General features: G+C 43.9%; 1 protein-coding gene across 5 annotated transcripts in view; it reads left to right on the top strand.

Annotated features, from left to right (window-relative positions):
- The window catches only part of Mre11 (MRE11 double strand break repair nuclease), a 62,940-nt gene that overhangs the window by 31,243 nt on the left and 15,536 nt on the right, over positions 1-16,161 (top strand). For all 5 annotated transcript variants that reach the window (XM_076926033.1, XM_076926034.1, XM_076926036.1 and 2 more), the window contains exons 13-18: positions 354-527; positions 2,961-3,023; positions 8,044-8,260; positions 9,426-9,506; positions 12,185-12,243; positions 13,442-13,506. In XM_076926033.1, coding sequence (XP_076782148.1) covers positions 354-527; positions 2,961-3,023; positions 8,044-8,260; positions 9,426-9,506; positions 12,185-12,243; positions 13,442-13,506 — 659 coding nt within the window. The remainder of the gene's footprint in view (positions 1-353; positions 528-2,960; positions 3,024-8,043; positions 8,261-9,425; positions 9,507-12,184; positions 12,244-13,441; positions 13,507-16,161) is intronic.

Here is a 16,161-nt window from a genome sequence, read left to right as displayed (position 1 = left end):
CTCCTTTACCATATAACATAGTCAGAGGTCCCAGAGTGAGGTGGGGACATCTTTATAGCCATCATCTCGCCTAACCCAATGGTTTATCCTTATCTCTAGTAGTCACTGGTGGCCTCTGGGATTGTCAGCCATTTAGGTCTCTGCAGCTAGCTGTACCTGTCTTTGACTCCCCTTCCATTTTTTTTGGGGGGGGGAGGGCTTTAATATTTAGCCACTGGCCTAAGTGCTGCCTGCTGACCCCATACCCCACAGCTTATCTTTTCCCACTGTAGATTGTGGCTCACTCTTGGGTAGTTACTGGATGAAGAACAGATAATACTTGTACATCAAACAGCTTGTGTTGTCTTACACAGAAAGTCCAGCTCTCACTGCTGACAGAAAGAGGGATGGGTGAAGCAGTTCAAGAGTTCGTGGACAAGGAAGAGAAAGATGCCATCGAGGAGTTAGTGAAGTACCAGCTGGAGAAAACACAGCGGTTTCTTAAGGAGCGCCATATCGATGCTCTGGAAGACAAGATTGATGAGGAGGTGAGCTGCTGACTGACAGCCTTTAAGAGTTGTGCTAAGGTTTGGCTTTGGTTTGGATCCACGACTGGTTAAGTCTCTGATTTGTTTGGTTTCCTCATCTATAAAGTTACGGGGATAAAGTGATGAATAAATGAGGCAGTGTCTAGGCAGAAGCCAGTAGAGAGTGAGATGTGACCGGTGCAGAGTGAAGGTTGACTCTGTCCTAGAGAGAGCGTCTCTCAGAGCTCCCAGGAAGGCTTCCCAATGAAGCCTGCAGGGTAGAATTGCTTCTCCTTCACTTTTCTCATTAGTTTTGACTGAGCTTTTGATCTCACCTAGAGCATGCGTCCCTCTGCATACCAAGGGGCAGCAGAGGAAAGCTTCCGTTGAACTGCATTGCGATTTACATATCAAAAAGCAAATCAGAGGGTTTATGTAAGCGTACAAAAGAAAAGGCTAACATTTCCACTATAGTATTAAAAGGCTCATAGAGACTTTAGAAAATATTAAACATTTCAGTAGAGCCTTGAACAAAAGACATGACAAGGGAGTTCACAGGAAGTGTGCATGGCTGATAAGCTTGAGAAGGTAATATTTAACCACAGTTAACCAAGGACATTAAATTAATTTTAAATGGATTTTGTTTGTCAAATTTACCTTGAGAAAACTGGCTGTAGGTGCACTGTTGGAGGTGTACTGAATCAGCTTCCTGACAGCAGCAAGGCTTGGCCCTGGAGCTGTCCTAAGGAAATAGTAAAGCAGACGTCAGTACACAGCGGAACAGCTGCCAGTGCTGTGCTCATGGGGGATACTAGGAAACTTTTGTTTCTTTGAACACTGTCACATAATCCAGAAGTCTAAAGACTTCTATGAAGTATTAGGTATTAATAAGCTATTAGGTGTTATGATTTTGGCCAGGTGCAATGGCATGTCCATGACTTCAGAGTTGAGAAAGTGGATGTAGGAGGATTGGGAGTTCAAGGTCATCCTCACTACATAGTGAGTTTCAGGTCAGCCTGTGCTACATGAGACCCTGTCTTAAACACAGAGTATGTGTTTGAAAGCCATGGAAAAGTAATGTTACAGGCAGACAGGACTATAAGGATGCAGAGATGTACACACTGACTTATGTACTGAGTTTCATAACATGCGAGTGTGAATAGATACTTCGAGATTCCAAACACCCTGGCAAGCATCTTGGTTATAGATCTGTATTCCATGAGGTTACCTTCTCTGTAGAAGAAAACACTATTTATTAGATGCAGTCCCTTGCCTCTCATCTTAGTGTGTTTAGCATGGCCCTCTTAAAGCCTGCTGTGTTATGTGTAAATAATATCATTCAATGCCAAGTGCTATTCAAGTCAGAGTAGATCCGTGTACTCAGCGCCACCCACTGTATAAGTCTAGATGTATTGAGTCAGTTTGGTTTCTCTTTACACTGGTTGCCGAGCTGCACAGCGTGTGTCTGTGTCTTTGTGTCTCTGTGTCATGGAAGCCAAGACCATGGCCTCTGTACTGTCTGCTCAAAATCAGAAGCCTTAGCTCTGTACTGATTCTTGAATTCTTTAGCTCTCAGTACATTATCTGTAAAATGGAGTGTGTAATAAAGTCTCCACGGTTGTGAGGATTAAAACTGTCTATGAGTTTGCCTCCTACCTGGTGTAATTTTCTTGCTCCACATGCTGTTCTGGGTGAAAAGCAGTATTTTTGGTGGTACCCAAAGCACCATGTCTTACTGTGTCAACCTTTTTTTTTTTTTTTTTTTCCCTGACACAGGATCTCTCTGTGTAACCTTGGCTACTCACTGTTGGTCTGGTACTCACAGGGATCCACCTGCTTCTGCCTCCTGAGTGCTGGGATTAAAGATGTACCACCACCCTGGCTCCCATACTGGCTTTTGACGCATGGTTCCACTGCTCTTGTCAAGGTTTCCAGTGACTCCTTTTGCCAGCACCCCTGTCAAAGACCTGCTTTGACTGCTGCCAAACTTCTTGAGTCATTTTTATCTCGTAGGTCTCACAGGACTCCCACACATTGGGCATGCTTTGTTCCCTTCTTGGTGGAATATTCCTGCTATTTCCTGGTAACTTTCTTCTCTCCATCTTCTCAAGGTGGACTTCCCATAGCTTACTTACTCCTTGGACCCATTTATCTGCACCCCCACTTTCTAACCCAGCTTCATGGCTTTAGAAAGCCTTTCTCTCTCTTTCTTTCTCTCTCAGCTCCAGACTTGGCAGCGTATAGCCTGCTCCTTGTGTATGAAGAACAGATCTCTCAAGCGAAATGCCCATTCTCTGCCCTGCTCTTCCAGTAGAGTTCTATGGACACTTTAGTCTTTGAGTGGCACAGACTGAAAACCACCAAGTTGTTCATGACTCTGTCCTTTGTCACCTGTATTCTGATGGGCTCGGCTATTAGAATATACAGTGTCTGACTTTCTTTGTTGTGGTCTAGGTCCGACGTTTCAGAGAAAGCAGACAGAGAAATACCAACGAAGAAGATGATGAAGTTCGAGAGGTAATTTACAACTGCAGCATACTGTGTCTGTAGGTTGGTTTGTGAACCAGAAGTGCCAGTGGGTTTAGTCGGACAGATTGCCCAAGGGTATGTTGTGTCCAGGAGTGAATCCTCTGTCCACTATTGGCTGATCTGAGCTCAGGTCACATCAGCAACAAGTGTGTGACTGTCATTGCTTTTATCTCTTCTGCTCTTGTTAAAATGTATTTGTACATGTGATGGGCACAGATTCAGAGAAAATCCTCATTATTGAAAATAACATGTAGAGATATTTCTGAGTTAGAATGTTGGAATTCTCCTAAGTCTCCTTAAGTGTCAAGAAAGGTAGATTTGAAACTGCTTACTGAAATTCCAGGCTTCTGACTGTTTCTGGTGCTTGGTCACATCATGATTGAAATGTGCATGTTTGTTTTCTGGTGTGTGTTCTCTGTGTTTTGATTACTGTCATTGTTTTGTGGTTATGTCACTCATTACTGACTCCCGAGGCTTTGTCTGAATTGCTTTCAGTCTGTGGTTGTCACGGTTGTTGTGTGAGTATCCTGCTAGTGTACAGGTATGGAGAGTATGGTCGGGTGTAGCCTTTGACACGGAGCTTCTTCATTAGTCTCCTTAGTCTCCCTGAAGGATAAGAGCTGGGGCTGAGGGCATATCTCAGTGGTCAGATGCCTACCCAGCATGTGTGAGGCTGTGGGATTCATCCCTATCACCACCAAAAAGAAAAAGGAATTGTGACTATTTTATATGGAAATGTAACATTTCAAGTGGGAGCCTGTCAAAGCTTAAAAGTTAGCTAGATTTTTAAAACAATTGCAGGTAACAGGATTTCCTGGGTGTTTTTAGTCAATTTTCTCTTGCTGTATCAAAAAGTGCCTAAGACTATGTGATTTATAAAGTATAGGAAAATGTTTGAGCTCACAGAGCCAGAAGCTGGGAAGGCCGGAGATCATGGTGCCAGCATCTAATTAGAGTCTTCCTGGAAGGCTCTGACTTGTCAAGTCGCATGACACAGTAGGGAGTGAGTGTCTAGCTTTATCTCAGAACAGAGCCATTGTCTGCGTAACTCGAGTCCACTGATGCTGTGAATAGATTAATCCACACATGAGGCCTGACCTCATGCAGTCACCACTCCATACTATTGATAAGTGTGGCTTTCTACATAAAGTTTACAGCACGTGAGGTCTGGAAAATATATTAAATCATAACAATAAGCAGTTCCAGAATGCTTTGGGTACTGACAAGGTTTTCAGCCTCAGAATCCTACTCAACTTGAGTAATAGAGTTGACATTTCCCAAGATATAATTCACAGCTTTGTCAGAATTTCTGAGCTCGGAATATGAATCCTATTACTGTGTATTAGTTATTTTAATAGACAAATTAAAAAACTATATACGATAGAGCTAGCTACTTGTTCACATGGGGAAAATGCAAAAAAAAAATTTTTTAGGTACATGTTGACTTGGAAACATAGGACCAGGACTAGACAGTAAAGATTGGGTTTGTAGGCTGCCATGATCTCCATTCTACGCACTGCTGTGTCTTAGGGTCCTATAAAAACTTAGCTCTATTCTTAGTCTGGCATACACTCCTTGTTTTTCTGGCCTATAAATTCTTGGGTCCTTTCTGAATTTAGACAGAGTTGGTACACCCTTTTGAAATGTCATGCCAATCCTAACCCACAGTGAAGGGGGATTCACAGGATGGGAGGAAGGGTTTATGAATCACATACATATAAGAAATTGATGTCCACATGGCACTAAAAAGGGCTTCTTAAATTCAACAATAATAGCAACTTAAAATGGACAAAAGCCTTGGCTAGCCATCTTTTCCTTTCAAAGGTTTTCAAGTGCTCCATCAGCACTTGAGGATTCTAAGTATTCACAATGCACAGAGACTTGACACCACCCACATTGGAGAAGCAAGAGTGAGACCAGGGAGAGAGTGAGAATGTGAACAGAACAGAAGAAGGGTGAGGATTGGCACCTGTGTGTGCAGCCTGGAGTCCATCCCTCCTGTACACGGAGGACCTGATGCCCTGGACTGGAAAGCAGTATGGCCACTCCTGAGAAAGATAAAGTACACAACCAGGTGGGCTGGAGGCGGGGCCTCAAGTGAGTACTCACCTGCCAACGCTCACGGAGTGTGATAGACAGTAGCCAAGCCAGACACAGCAGGTTTCTATCAGCCAAGCTAGACACAGCAGGTTTCTATCAGTAGGGCACTAGATGAGCAAAATGTGGTATCTTCCTGCAAGGAAATGCTAGCACATCATTACAGCCCAACACGCTCCAGTGTGCGTGGAGTCTGAGCACACATTGAGTGGGAAAGAGCCAGATCTCAATGGACTAGCGGGATGTTTCATCTGTATGTGGTACTGTGTTATTCAGTCATAGGGATGGAGCAGAGCTGGGATTCCCAGGGGCTTGGGGGTAGAGAATGGATAGAGTTTCAGTTTAAGAGGAAGAATAAGTCTACAGTCAGTAACTTAAAGCTGTTGTGCAGAAATGGTGAGTTAGAACACTTTGACTATAATATTTGAGAAAATGAAAATAAAGATGGTATTTAAACAAAAATAGATCATTTGGAAATGGGTTGATCACTTACAAATAAGCATCACAGTGGGGCATAGGGGTTTAAGTGCTGTTACCCATTGCTGCTGCTGTAGAGGTGCCGTGCTAGCTTGCCTTCTAATCACTGGTGTCTGTGAATGCCTGTTTCCATCGTCTCTCATTTTGTTCCACTACTAGAAAGTTGATCTTTGGGGCTCTCAAGGAATTCTCTCTTGATGCTGTGTTTGATACATGCTTCTTTTTTTGAGCAGTGAATGCGCATTCCCTACACCCTGCTCCTGGAACTGAGGACTGAACCCAGGTCCTTGCATTTGCTAGGCAAGTGCTGTACCACTGAGCTAAATTCCCTATCTCTTTGAGCAGTTTTTTAATGTATATAAAGCATTCATGTGAAGTACTTACTTATAGTCGGGTAGAGGGTAACTCCTGCTTCTCTGTGTGCACTCTCTTCCTCCTCCTCTTCCTCCTCCTCCTCCTCCTCCTCCTCCTCCTCCTCTTCCTCCTCCTCTTTCTCCTCCTCCTTTTCCTCTCCCCTCTTCTCCTTCCTCCTCCTTCTCTTCCTCCTCCTCCTTTTCCTCTTTCCATCCGCCTTCAAATTTTGTTATGTAGAATTAGCCACCTATTTCTGAAACCTGTTGCTTAAATAAGGAGTGGTGGGAAGTTAAGGCCTTTGCCATCCAGGGAGGGGAAATACGGGGCCTCTTCTTTGTGTTCTATTCATGTGAGGTGTATTAATATGTATGGGTCCCTGAGCTACTCTGCGGATACTGTTACTTGCATGCCAGCCTTCCAGGTACTCCTGGGCTCTGCTGTATTCATGAATACTGGCCTGCTGTTTGCTCTGTGTATGTTCAGGGCTGTCTCTGCCATGGGCTGGCTTTGGGGGAACTGGGCATTTGTTCTGTGCTGCAGCACTGCTGCAATAGCACTGGGCTCTGCTCAACTCTAAAGCTTTCTTGGTGTCTGGATGGTGTTTGGGGATTTTTGCTGGTTTGTTTTGTTGTTTTGTTTTTAGCTTTGTGTGTATGAGTGTTTTGCCTGCATGTATGTCTGAGCCACATGCTAGCCTAGTATCAAAACAGGCCAGAAGAGGGAGTTGAACTTCCTGAAAATGGAGCTGCCTTGTGGTTGCTAGGAATCTAACCAAAATCCTCTGCAACAACAGCCAGTGCTTTTAACCTTGGGCCATCTTTCCAGCTCCTGGGTGGTATATTTAAGCAATTTTCTTAAAATATTCTTGGGTGATGAGACTGTTGATGACAGTTTTTTTCTTGGGGCTCTAGGTTGTTTTCAGGACCTGCATTACAACTCATTTATCTATTCTATATTTACTTTTCAAAGGCAGTGTGTAGGGGTTGGAATTATTTTCTAGTTTTATTAAAACCTGTTTGGACTTTTTTCTCTCTGTTATATTTTGACAGATCTCGTTGAAGAGGTCAAGGCACAATTGCTTTCATTCTAGTTTTAATTAAAAAAAAAAATCTGTTCATTTAGAGTTACAGTGTTTGGCTAAATCTCAAATTTGTTTTTTCTAAATGATTTACAAAATGCAAAAAGTAGATATGCTTGGTTCTAAGATTCTTTCTCAGTCTCCTCCTCCTCTTTCTCTTCAAGATTAATTTACTTATTTTATGTGAGTACACTGCAGACACACCAGAAGAGAGCGTCAGATCCTGTTACAGATGGTTGTGAGCCACCATGTGGTTGCTAAGAATTGAACTCAGGACCTCTGGAAGCACAGTCAGTGGTCTTTACCACTGAGCCAACTCTCCAGCCCCTTTCTCAGTCTTTTTATAACAATTTATATAAAATATATATAACAAGATAACAACTTATAGTCCATGTATTTCTGAGTATAAAACTTCTTTTAGGGGAAATTTGTCATATTCAAAAATCAGAAAAATAAATGCACCCTAAAATTTCATGTTTTTTTAATTTCTTTTTTAAATTAAGAGCTTTTTTTTGTTGTTGTTTTGGTTTTTTGTTGTTTTTTTGTTTGTTTGTTTGTTTTTTGAGACAGTGTTTCTCTGTGTAGTTCTGGCTGTCCTGGAACTCACTCTGTAGACCAGGCTGTCATCGAACTCAGAAATCCACTTGTCTCTGCCTCCCAAGTGCTGGGATTAAAGGCAAGCGCCACCACTGCCCGGCAAGAGCTCATTCTAAACAAGAAGCTCCTGACTGTCTTACAGACATTGTGTAGGCGTGATCTTCAGCATCTTCTTTGGTTCTAGAAGTGTTGAGTACAAAACTGAGTTTCTTGGAGACCCTTGTAAGAGGTCCCCATGCAGGTCCTAGCTCAGTACAGGTAAGGTAGTTGAACTTGATGGGTAGAGCACTCCCCTTCCGCATTTGTATAGCACACTTAGTGTGCATGACAGTGTTAGTGGGTTGATGTGACAGGATGAGTGGTGGGTAAGATGCTGTCTCTACTGATGCTGTCTCTGCTGCACAGGCCATGAGCAGAGCCCGGGCCCTCAGATCACAGTCAGAGAACTCCACCTCAGCCTTTAGTGCTGATGACCTGAGTTTTGATACAACGGAGCAGACAGCAAATGACTCTGATGACAGCTTGTCAGCAATGCCTAGCCGAGGCCGAGGCCGAGGCCGAGGGCGAAGAGGAGGCAGAGGGCAGAGCACTGCACCCAGAGGAGGCTCTCAGAGAGGCCGAGGTCAGCACCCATCTTTGCCTTTCAACACTGTAGATTTGCAAGCTATATGAGAAATGCCCAGTCGTGCCCTTTTGTCAGAATTGAATTGGGAGGTTTTGTGTCTAAAACTTGTTATTTTTGTGATATGTAACAGCTGTCTATAGTAGAGCTTGGATGATTGTAGCTGGGTGTGTGTGCAGCCATAGGGTTTTAGATGTTTTTAAGTTATAATCAAGGGCCTCCCTGTATACTTCTCCTCTATATATTCTCTTATGTGTGGAGGAGTAATGAGTGACAAATGCGAATGAAGGAAATGGCTAGCAAATCGCAATTGCAGATCAGAGAAATATTCTACTATCAGGAGACAAAGTACGTGTTATAGTCTCTCTGAGCTTGTTTAAGGGTGAAAAGGACGCTAAACAACTTACCTCTTCTAAAGGCCATCACCGCACTGCTGTCATCACTGGTACTGTAGTCCTGGCATGGTCCAGATGACAGAGGATGGCCACCCAGTGACTTCCTAGTATAGTCTATAAGTCTATCACTAGGGACAGTTCGTCATTGAATATTTGTTCATGGGGGTGGGGCTGGATACGTGGCTCAGGGGTTGAAAGCACTAGCTGTTCTTCTAGATGACCTGGGTTCAGTTCCCAGCACCTACGTGGCAGTTCAGTACTGTATGTAACTTCAGTTCCAGGGGGATCCTATGCTCGCTTCTGCTCTACAGGATCCTGCATATATGCGAGGCCATAAGCTTACATAAGCACACATATACATAAAAATAAAAAAAATTAAAAAGAATATTTTATCCACAGGAACATGAGCTGGTAACATGAACTGACTTAATAGAAGAGCTCTGAAGAGCCAGGCATGGTGGTGCACAGATTTCTGTGAGCCTGATCTAGATAGTAAGTTCCAGGGCTACATAGTGAGACCCTGTTTCGAAAAACACAAACCAAAAAAAGAGCGCTGAAGAATCTGTCTGTGGATGATTTTACCATCTTTCCATTTACAGCTTGTGTCCTTCAGCTGTAACCGAGGACCAGTGTGGCTAAGGACAGTCTGAAATCTGACCCTCAGACTCTGTTTTGTGTGTGCTGCTGACTCTCTGTGCTTGGTTTGTTGTGAGCTCTCCCTTCTGCATTGTGCTGAGGGAAGTTACTGACCACTGTGATTCCTCTTGCAGACACTGGACTGGAAATCACTACTCGAGGCAGGAGCTCAAAGGCCACCTCATCAACATCTAGAAACATGTCCATTCTAGATGGTGAGTACATAGCTGTAGCTGTACATCCCAGCCCTGGAAGGCTGAAGGCGCCTCCTTAGTAACTGCAGTTCTTACGGCTGGAGAGGCAGCTTTGCAGTAGAGGGATTGCCTTGCAGAGTATAACTTCAGTTTCCTTCTGACAGATCCCTAATACAGAGAGAAGGGGGGCGGGGAGAGTTGAGAGTAAGAGAAGGTTGTACCTGATAGCGTGCTGGGAACTTCCTCAGTGTGCAGGGGGACTCAGCTGAGCTAAGTAATCGCATGGATAAAACAAATGGCTCCCAATGCCTGGTGCATCAGGTGGCACCTACAAGAGCTATTTTATATATATATATATATATATATATATATATATATATATATATATATGAATGAAAGAAAGAAAGAAGCAGTGAACTACAAAAAGAGAGCACTGAAGTATGTAAGCTTCCCTGTCAAAGCACCAGTGTGTTCACTAGGCTGCCTGTTTAAACCACTAAACCAGTGTCTCAGCCCAGCCTATCCTTTCTCATTCAGGGCTAATGGTTTTGTGTGAAGCATTCTTTGATACCAGTGTGTATACTTATCTTCATTAAAACCTTAATTAAAACCTTTCTGTTTCCATTGTTGTTAAGGTATCAGCTGTTACCTTTCCTAAAGTAAAACCTCTTCTTCCCTCAGCTTACGATCTCTAGTCTTGTACTTACGGTGGCAGTGGTGGTGTTTGTTTCCGTTATCCTGTTTAGGACTCACTGGGCTGTGTAGAGGTGTGTGCATTGGTATTCCATTCTCTGCTGTGTCTTGAACTCTCGTCTGAGTGTTGACGTGTTCCCCCATCTTCTTGTCACCTCCTCACTCCCATTCATCTCCTTTGATCCCTAAACGTGGACTGAGTTTTTTAGTGTGGATACACAAAATGTTTTTATTATAGTAAGTTTCATGGGGTTTTCTTTTTTCTATTTTTATCCTTTCATGTTTTTTTCAATTATTTCTTTTATTTATTGAGTTACAATAATTGCACCATTTTACCCTTCCTTTCCGGTCTCCAAACCCTCCCCTGCCTCTCTCCATGTTCTTTCTAATATTGTTTTTATTAATTGTTACAAGCATGCATATGCATGCATATATGTGTGTGTGTATATATGTATGTATATATATGGTGTTTTCAACCTGGAGGTGCTGGCTGTCAGCACCCCAAGAAGGTGCAGCATTGAAACTGTACTTCTAGATGTCCACTGTGGGAGAGCAGGGGACAGGTAAACAAAATTACTTGAGCTCCACACAAGCTCATGTACTGTTGGGAAAGGAAGACATTACAGGTGTAGCTAACAGCTGCTGTAACTAGGAGTTAACAGCCAGATTTTTTTCCACTAAAGTTACTCAGCAGAGGATGGTGACTGAGCAGAGAAAAGACCTTCCCGTGTGACTTACAGCCCTTTCCATTCATTTTCATGCTAATACTCAGTGTGTGAGTGCCTGCTACTGGCCAGACACTTGCCAAAGCAATTTGCATTAAGCACCTCTTTATCTTTTCAACAGTTTTCTTTGTGAAATATTAGCACTGTTTTCAGGTGAGGAAAGTGAGACCTGAATAAGCCAAGCAAATTGGCAGTGGCTGCTAGCTAGAAAGTCAGAATGGGTCCTTTCCAAAAGCAGACCTCTGACCTACCAAAGCTTGTGGTCTTCTTGACAAAAGTGTCCTCTGATAAAAGTTACCTGCTTTCATAAGCACTCCTTTATTGTTGGCTGTGCACTAGGGAACAAAAGAAAGTTTTCTTGATTTCCAGGACCTCAGGATTTGGGGGCCATAAGTAAGTGCTGACAGCATTTTCTGAAAGCACTGCACTCTCTGGCTTTCTGTTCATGTGACCTGCTTCTCCACTGTAGAAAGTAGAGTGAGGCCTGTGAGAGGGCAGAGGAGACCTGGGACATCACAATATCCGACACAGAAACCTGAGGTGTGCAGCAGGAGCAGTGATAAAGTTGGGCTCCTGTAGAAGTTGTAGAAGATTGCTGAAATCTCCTGACTAGGGGACATTGAGACATTTAAATTTCTCTCTTTGCCCAGTTTAGAGTGGAAGTTGTCTTGGAGAAGTTACATCTGATGCTAGCAAATGACCACGCATCAGAGAAAGCAAACGCCAACTAGGTGTTTGGATCTATTGCATGGTTTGATAATCAAATGACAGGCGGGTTAGCAAAACCTGAAGTGTCTATTAAGCAAAATGTGAGGATTTACAGAAAGCTTTATCAAGGAGTCAAGGATATCTGATTTGCAGAATTCCCCTCTGGTGTGTTCTCATGTCCCAATGTGGCTCCAAGGGAGAGTGATGGCTGGTGAAGTCTCAGGAAGCCTGGTCACCTGGGAAGGGTGGGAGGAGTACTGTAGTTTACGTGAACTTCATCTTTCAGGTCTGTTTTATAAATACTTTAATGTGAGTGTATTTATGAATTCTGCTTATTACTACTATATTTGAACAAGCTGGGACACCGTGAGACTGATAGGCAGACTGTGGACTTCAAGTGTATATAGTCTCACATCCTTCCAGATTCCAGAATATATAAATGGTTTTCCAATTGATCATTCCAGAGTTTTGCAGGTAGGACTTTAAAATCCTTGAGCTGAGGAAGTGAATACATTTTTTTTTTTTAGTTGCTTTAAGAACTATGTAACAGGCATTTTATCTTTTTCATACTAGCTTTCAGACCTACCCGACAGCAGCCTTCCAGAAATATAGCCACTAAGAATTACTCAGAGGTAAGAAAATTGGTTTTGATTTGATGTTAATAACGTGCTTTCTGTGTTAGGACTTCCTGATAGGGGTGTGGTATGGACATCAGCACTGGTGAGAACTTGATAACTATCCGACTCTTATTCAACAACAAAGCTCACTGGTTCACCCTGCAAGTGCATTTGTTTCATGTGTCTGGTAGCATTTTATAGGACAGCAGTGTCGACCTAAAGGCCTGACTTATCAACCCTGACATAGAAATTGTATTCCTCACGTGGTGGAGGCTCCTCCTCACATGGAGGTGCTCCTTCATACTGTTGTGGACTAAAGACAGCAGACCAGAGGCTCCATCCTTGTGTCCTGCTACAGATTTAACATCAGCCTTTCTGCCACTTGGGATTCTTCAAGCAAATTCAGGATAGGTCTGACCTGCTATCTCACTGTTAAAATCCATGAATCTTAAGCCCCAGGCCAGGACTCTTCCTGTGCCAGGCAGCCGTGCTTGGTGAAGGTACATCCTGCGTACTGCAGGGTGTGTAGCACAGCCCGTGACCTCGCATGATGCTCTTTTGGGATTTTGTCCTTGGCTTCTTCCTCATTTACACGTTAGTAGGTGAGAACATAGTACACGCCTGTCAAGGGTCAGGATAGCACAGAGCACAGAGCATGGTGGAGTCCTGTGTGTCTCTGTTGGCTCTTAACACTAAATATCTAGCTATCTGCAGTTTCCTGTGTAGCCTAATGCCTTATTTAAAATTGGAGCTGATTTTTTTTTTAATGGAGCTAATAGGTAGTTTTGGTAGTATAGATAATAATTTTCACACTCAGTGGGCAGAAGCCTGAAGATTACAAGTTGGGAAGTAGCCTGGGTTACTCAAGAAAAGAAAAACTTGAAGTTGAAACACTGACAGTCTGTCATCTTCTCAGGCTCAGGCTCGGCAGTGGTAGGAGAGACATAGGCCATGGATAAGAGAGTAACGTTTGGAAAGGAAGAGGGACCTTGGTGTGGGCGTCAGGTTGGGTTTACCTTCTTCTCTGAGATCTGAAGATCAAACCCAGGCCTCACTGCTAGACAGGTTCTCTACCACTGAGCCACATGCACTTCAGAGTTTGTGTTAATCACAAGTGTTCATGTGGTTTGCTGGACATATGCCTGCATGTGTATCTTGATATTCTGTTATTTAATTCATCTGAACCTGTTGCTTTGTTTCCTCCCTTCTGTAGACCATTGAGGTGGATGAATCTGATGAAGATGACGTTTTTCCTACTAGTTCCAGGGCTGATCAAAGGTAGGCCAGGGACATCCTTTGCAAACAAAAAATATAATCATGCAGAATTCTATGGCAGGAGAGGATGACTAGAATTCTTTTTATCCAGCAATTATGTAGAGAAATGAAAAACAGATATGATTCAGCATTACTCTACGTATTTCTTCTGACACACAGTGTGTGATTCATGTCCTCTTGTCTTTATTACCCAGTTCCCTTCTTCATGAAAGATTGTCTTCCTAGTAATAGAAAATGCTTTTCTTAATTCTGGATTTCAGATTTATTTTTCACTGTACATTTTTCTCTGCCTTATATACACAGTGCTTTACCAAACAGGAGAAGCAGCTGATAGGAACTTTGGAGGACTTATGTGTCTGTCTGGACTTCCTCTGGAGTGCTTAAGTGTCTGTCTGGACTTCCTCTGGAGTGCTTAAGTGTCTGTCTGGACTTCCTCTGGAGTACTTAAGTGTCTGTCTGGACTTCCTCTGGAGTACTTATGTGTCTGTCTGGACTTCCTCTGGAGTGCTTAAGTGTCTGTCTGGACTTCCTCTGGAGTACTTAAGTGTCTGTCTGGACTTCCTCTGGAGGACTTATGTGTCTGTCTGGACTTCCTCTGGAGGACTTATGTGTCTGTCTGGACTTCCTCTGGAGTGCTTAAGTGTCTGTCTGGACTTCCTCTGGAGTACTTATGTGTCTGTCTGGACTTCCTCTGGAGTGCTTAAGTGTCTGTCTGGACTTCCTCTGGAGTACTTAAGTGTCTGTCTGGACTTCCTCTGGAGGACTTATGTGTCTGTCTGGACTTCCTCTGGAGGACTTATGTGTCTGTCTGGACTTCCTCTGGAGTGCTTATGTGTCTGTCTGGACTTCCTCTGGAGTGCTTAAGTGTCTGTCTGGACTTCTCTGGAGTGCTTAAGTGTCTGTCTGGACTTCCTCTGGAGTGCTTAAGTGTCTGTCTGGACTTCTCTGGAGTGCTTAAGTGTCTGTCTGGACTTCCTCTGGAGTACTTATGTGTCTGTCTGGACTTCCTCTGGAGTGCTTATGTGTCTGTCTGGACTTCCTCTGGAGTGCTTATGTGTCTGTCTGGACTTCCTCTGGAGTACTTAAGTGTCTGTCTGGACTTCCTCTGGAGTGCTTAAGTGTCTGTCTGGACTTCCTCTGGAGTGCTTATGTGTCTGTCTGGACTTCTCTGGAGTGCTTATGTGTCTGTCTGGACTTCCTCTGGAGTGCTTAAGTGTCTGTCTGGACTTCCTCTGGAGTGCTTATGTGTCTGTCTGGACTTCTCTGGAGTGCTTATGTGTCTGTCTGGACTTCCTCTGGAGTGCTTAAGTGTCTGTCTGGACTTCCTCTGGAGTGCTTATGTGTCTGTCTGGACTTCTCTGGAGTGCTTATGTGTCTGTCTGGACTTCCTCTGGAGTGCTTAAGTGTCTGTCTGGACTTCCTCTGGAGTGCTTAAGTGTCTGTCTGGACTTCTCTGGAGTACTTAAGTGTCTGTCTGGACTTCCTCTGGAGTGCTTATGTGTCTGTCTGGACTTCCTCTGGAGTGCTTAAGTGTCTGTCTGGACTTCTCTGGAGTACTTATGTGTCTGTCTGGACTTCCTCTGGAGTACTTATGTGTCTGTCTGGACTTCCTCTGGAGTGCTTAAGTGTCTGTCTGGACTTCCTCTGGAGTGCTTAAGTGTCTGTCTGGACTTCCTCTGGAGTGCTTATGTGTCTGTCTGGACTTCTCTGGAGTGCTTATGTGTCTGTCTGGACTTCCTCTGGAGTGCTTAAGTGTCTGTCTGGACTTCCTCTGGAGTGCTTATGTGTCTGTCTGGACTTCTCTGGAGTGCTTATGTGTCTGTCTGGACTTCCTCTGGAGTGCTTAAGTGTCTGTCTGGACTTCCTCTGGAGTGCTTAAGTGTCTGTCTGGACTTCTCTGGAGTACTTAAGTGTCTGTCTGGACTTCCTCTGGAGTGCTTATGTGTCTGTCTGGACTTCCTCTGGAGTGCTTAAGTGTCTGTCTGGACTTCTCTGGAGTACTTATGTGTCTGTCTGGACTTCCTCTGGAGTACTTATGTGTCTGTCTGGACTTCCTCTGGAGTGCTTAAGTGTCTGTCTGGACTTCCTCTGGAGTGCTTAAGTGTCTGTCTGGACTTCCTCTGGAGTACTTATGTGTCTGTCTGGACTTCTCTGGAGTGCTTAAGTGTCTGTCTGGACTTCCTCTGGAGTGCTTATGTGTCTGTCTGGACTTCCTCTGGAGTGCTTAAGTGTCTGTCTGGACTTCTCTGGAGTACTTATGTGTCTGTCTGGACTTCCTCTGGAGTGCTTAAGTGTCTGTCTGGACTTCTCTGGAGTGCTTATGTGTCTGTCTGGACTTCTCTGGAGTGCTTATGTGTCTGTCTGGACTTCCTCTGGAGTGCTTAAGTGTCTGTCTGGACTTCTCTGGAGTGCTTATGTGTCTGTCTGGACTTCCTCTGGAGTGCTTAAGTGTCTGTCTGGACTTCTCTGGAGTGCTTAAGTGTCTGTCTGGACTTCTCTGGAGTACTTATGTGTCTGTCTGGACTTCCTCTGGAGTGCTTAAGTGTCTGTCTGGACTTCTCTGGAGTGCTTATGTGTCTGTCTGGACTTCCTCTGGAGTGCTTATGTGTCTGTCTGGACTTCCTCTGGAGTGCTTATGTGTCTGTCTGGACTTCCTCT

The sequence above is a fragment of the Arvicanthis niloticus genome, chromosome 27 (genome assembly GCF_011762505.2).
Source record: "Arvicanthis niloticus isolate mArvNil1 chromosome 27, mArvNil1.pat.X, whole genome shotgun sequence".
NCBI classification, from domain to species: Eukaryota; Metazoa; Chordata; class Mammalia; order Rodentia; family Muridae; genus Arvicanthis; species Arvicanthis niloticus.
This window is presented reverse-complemented; position numbering and strand designations above follow the sequence as displayed.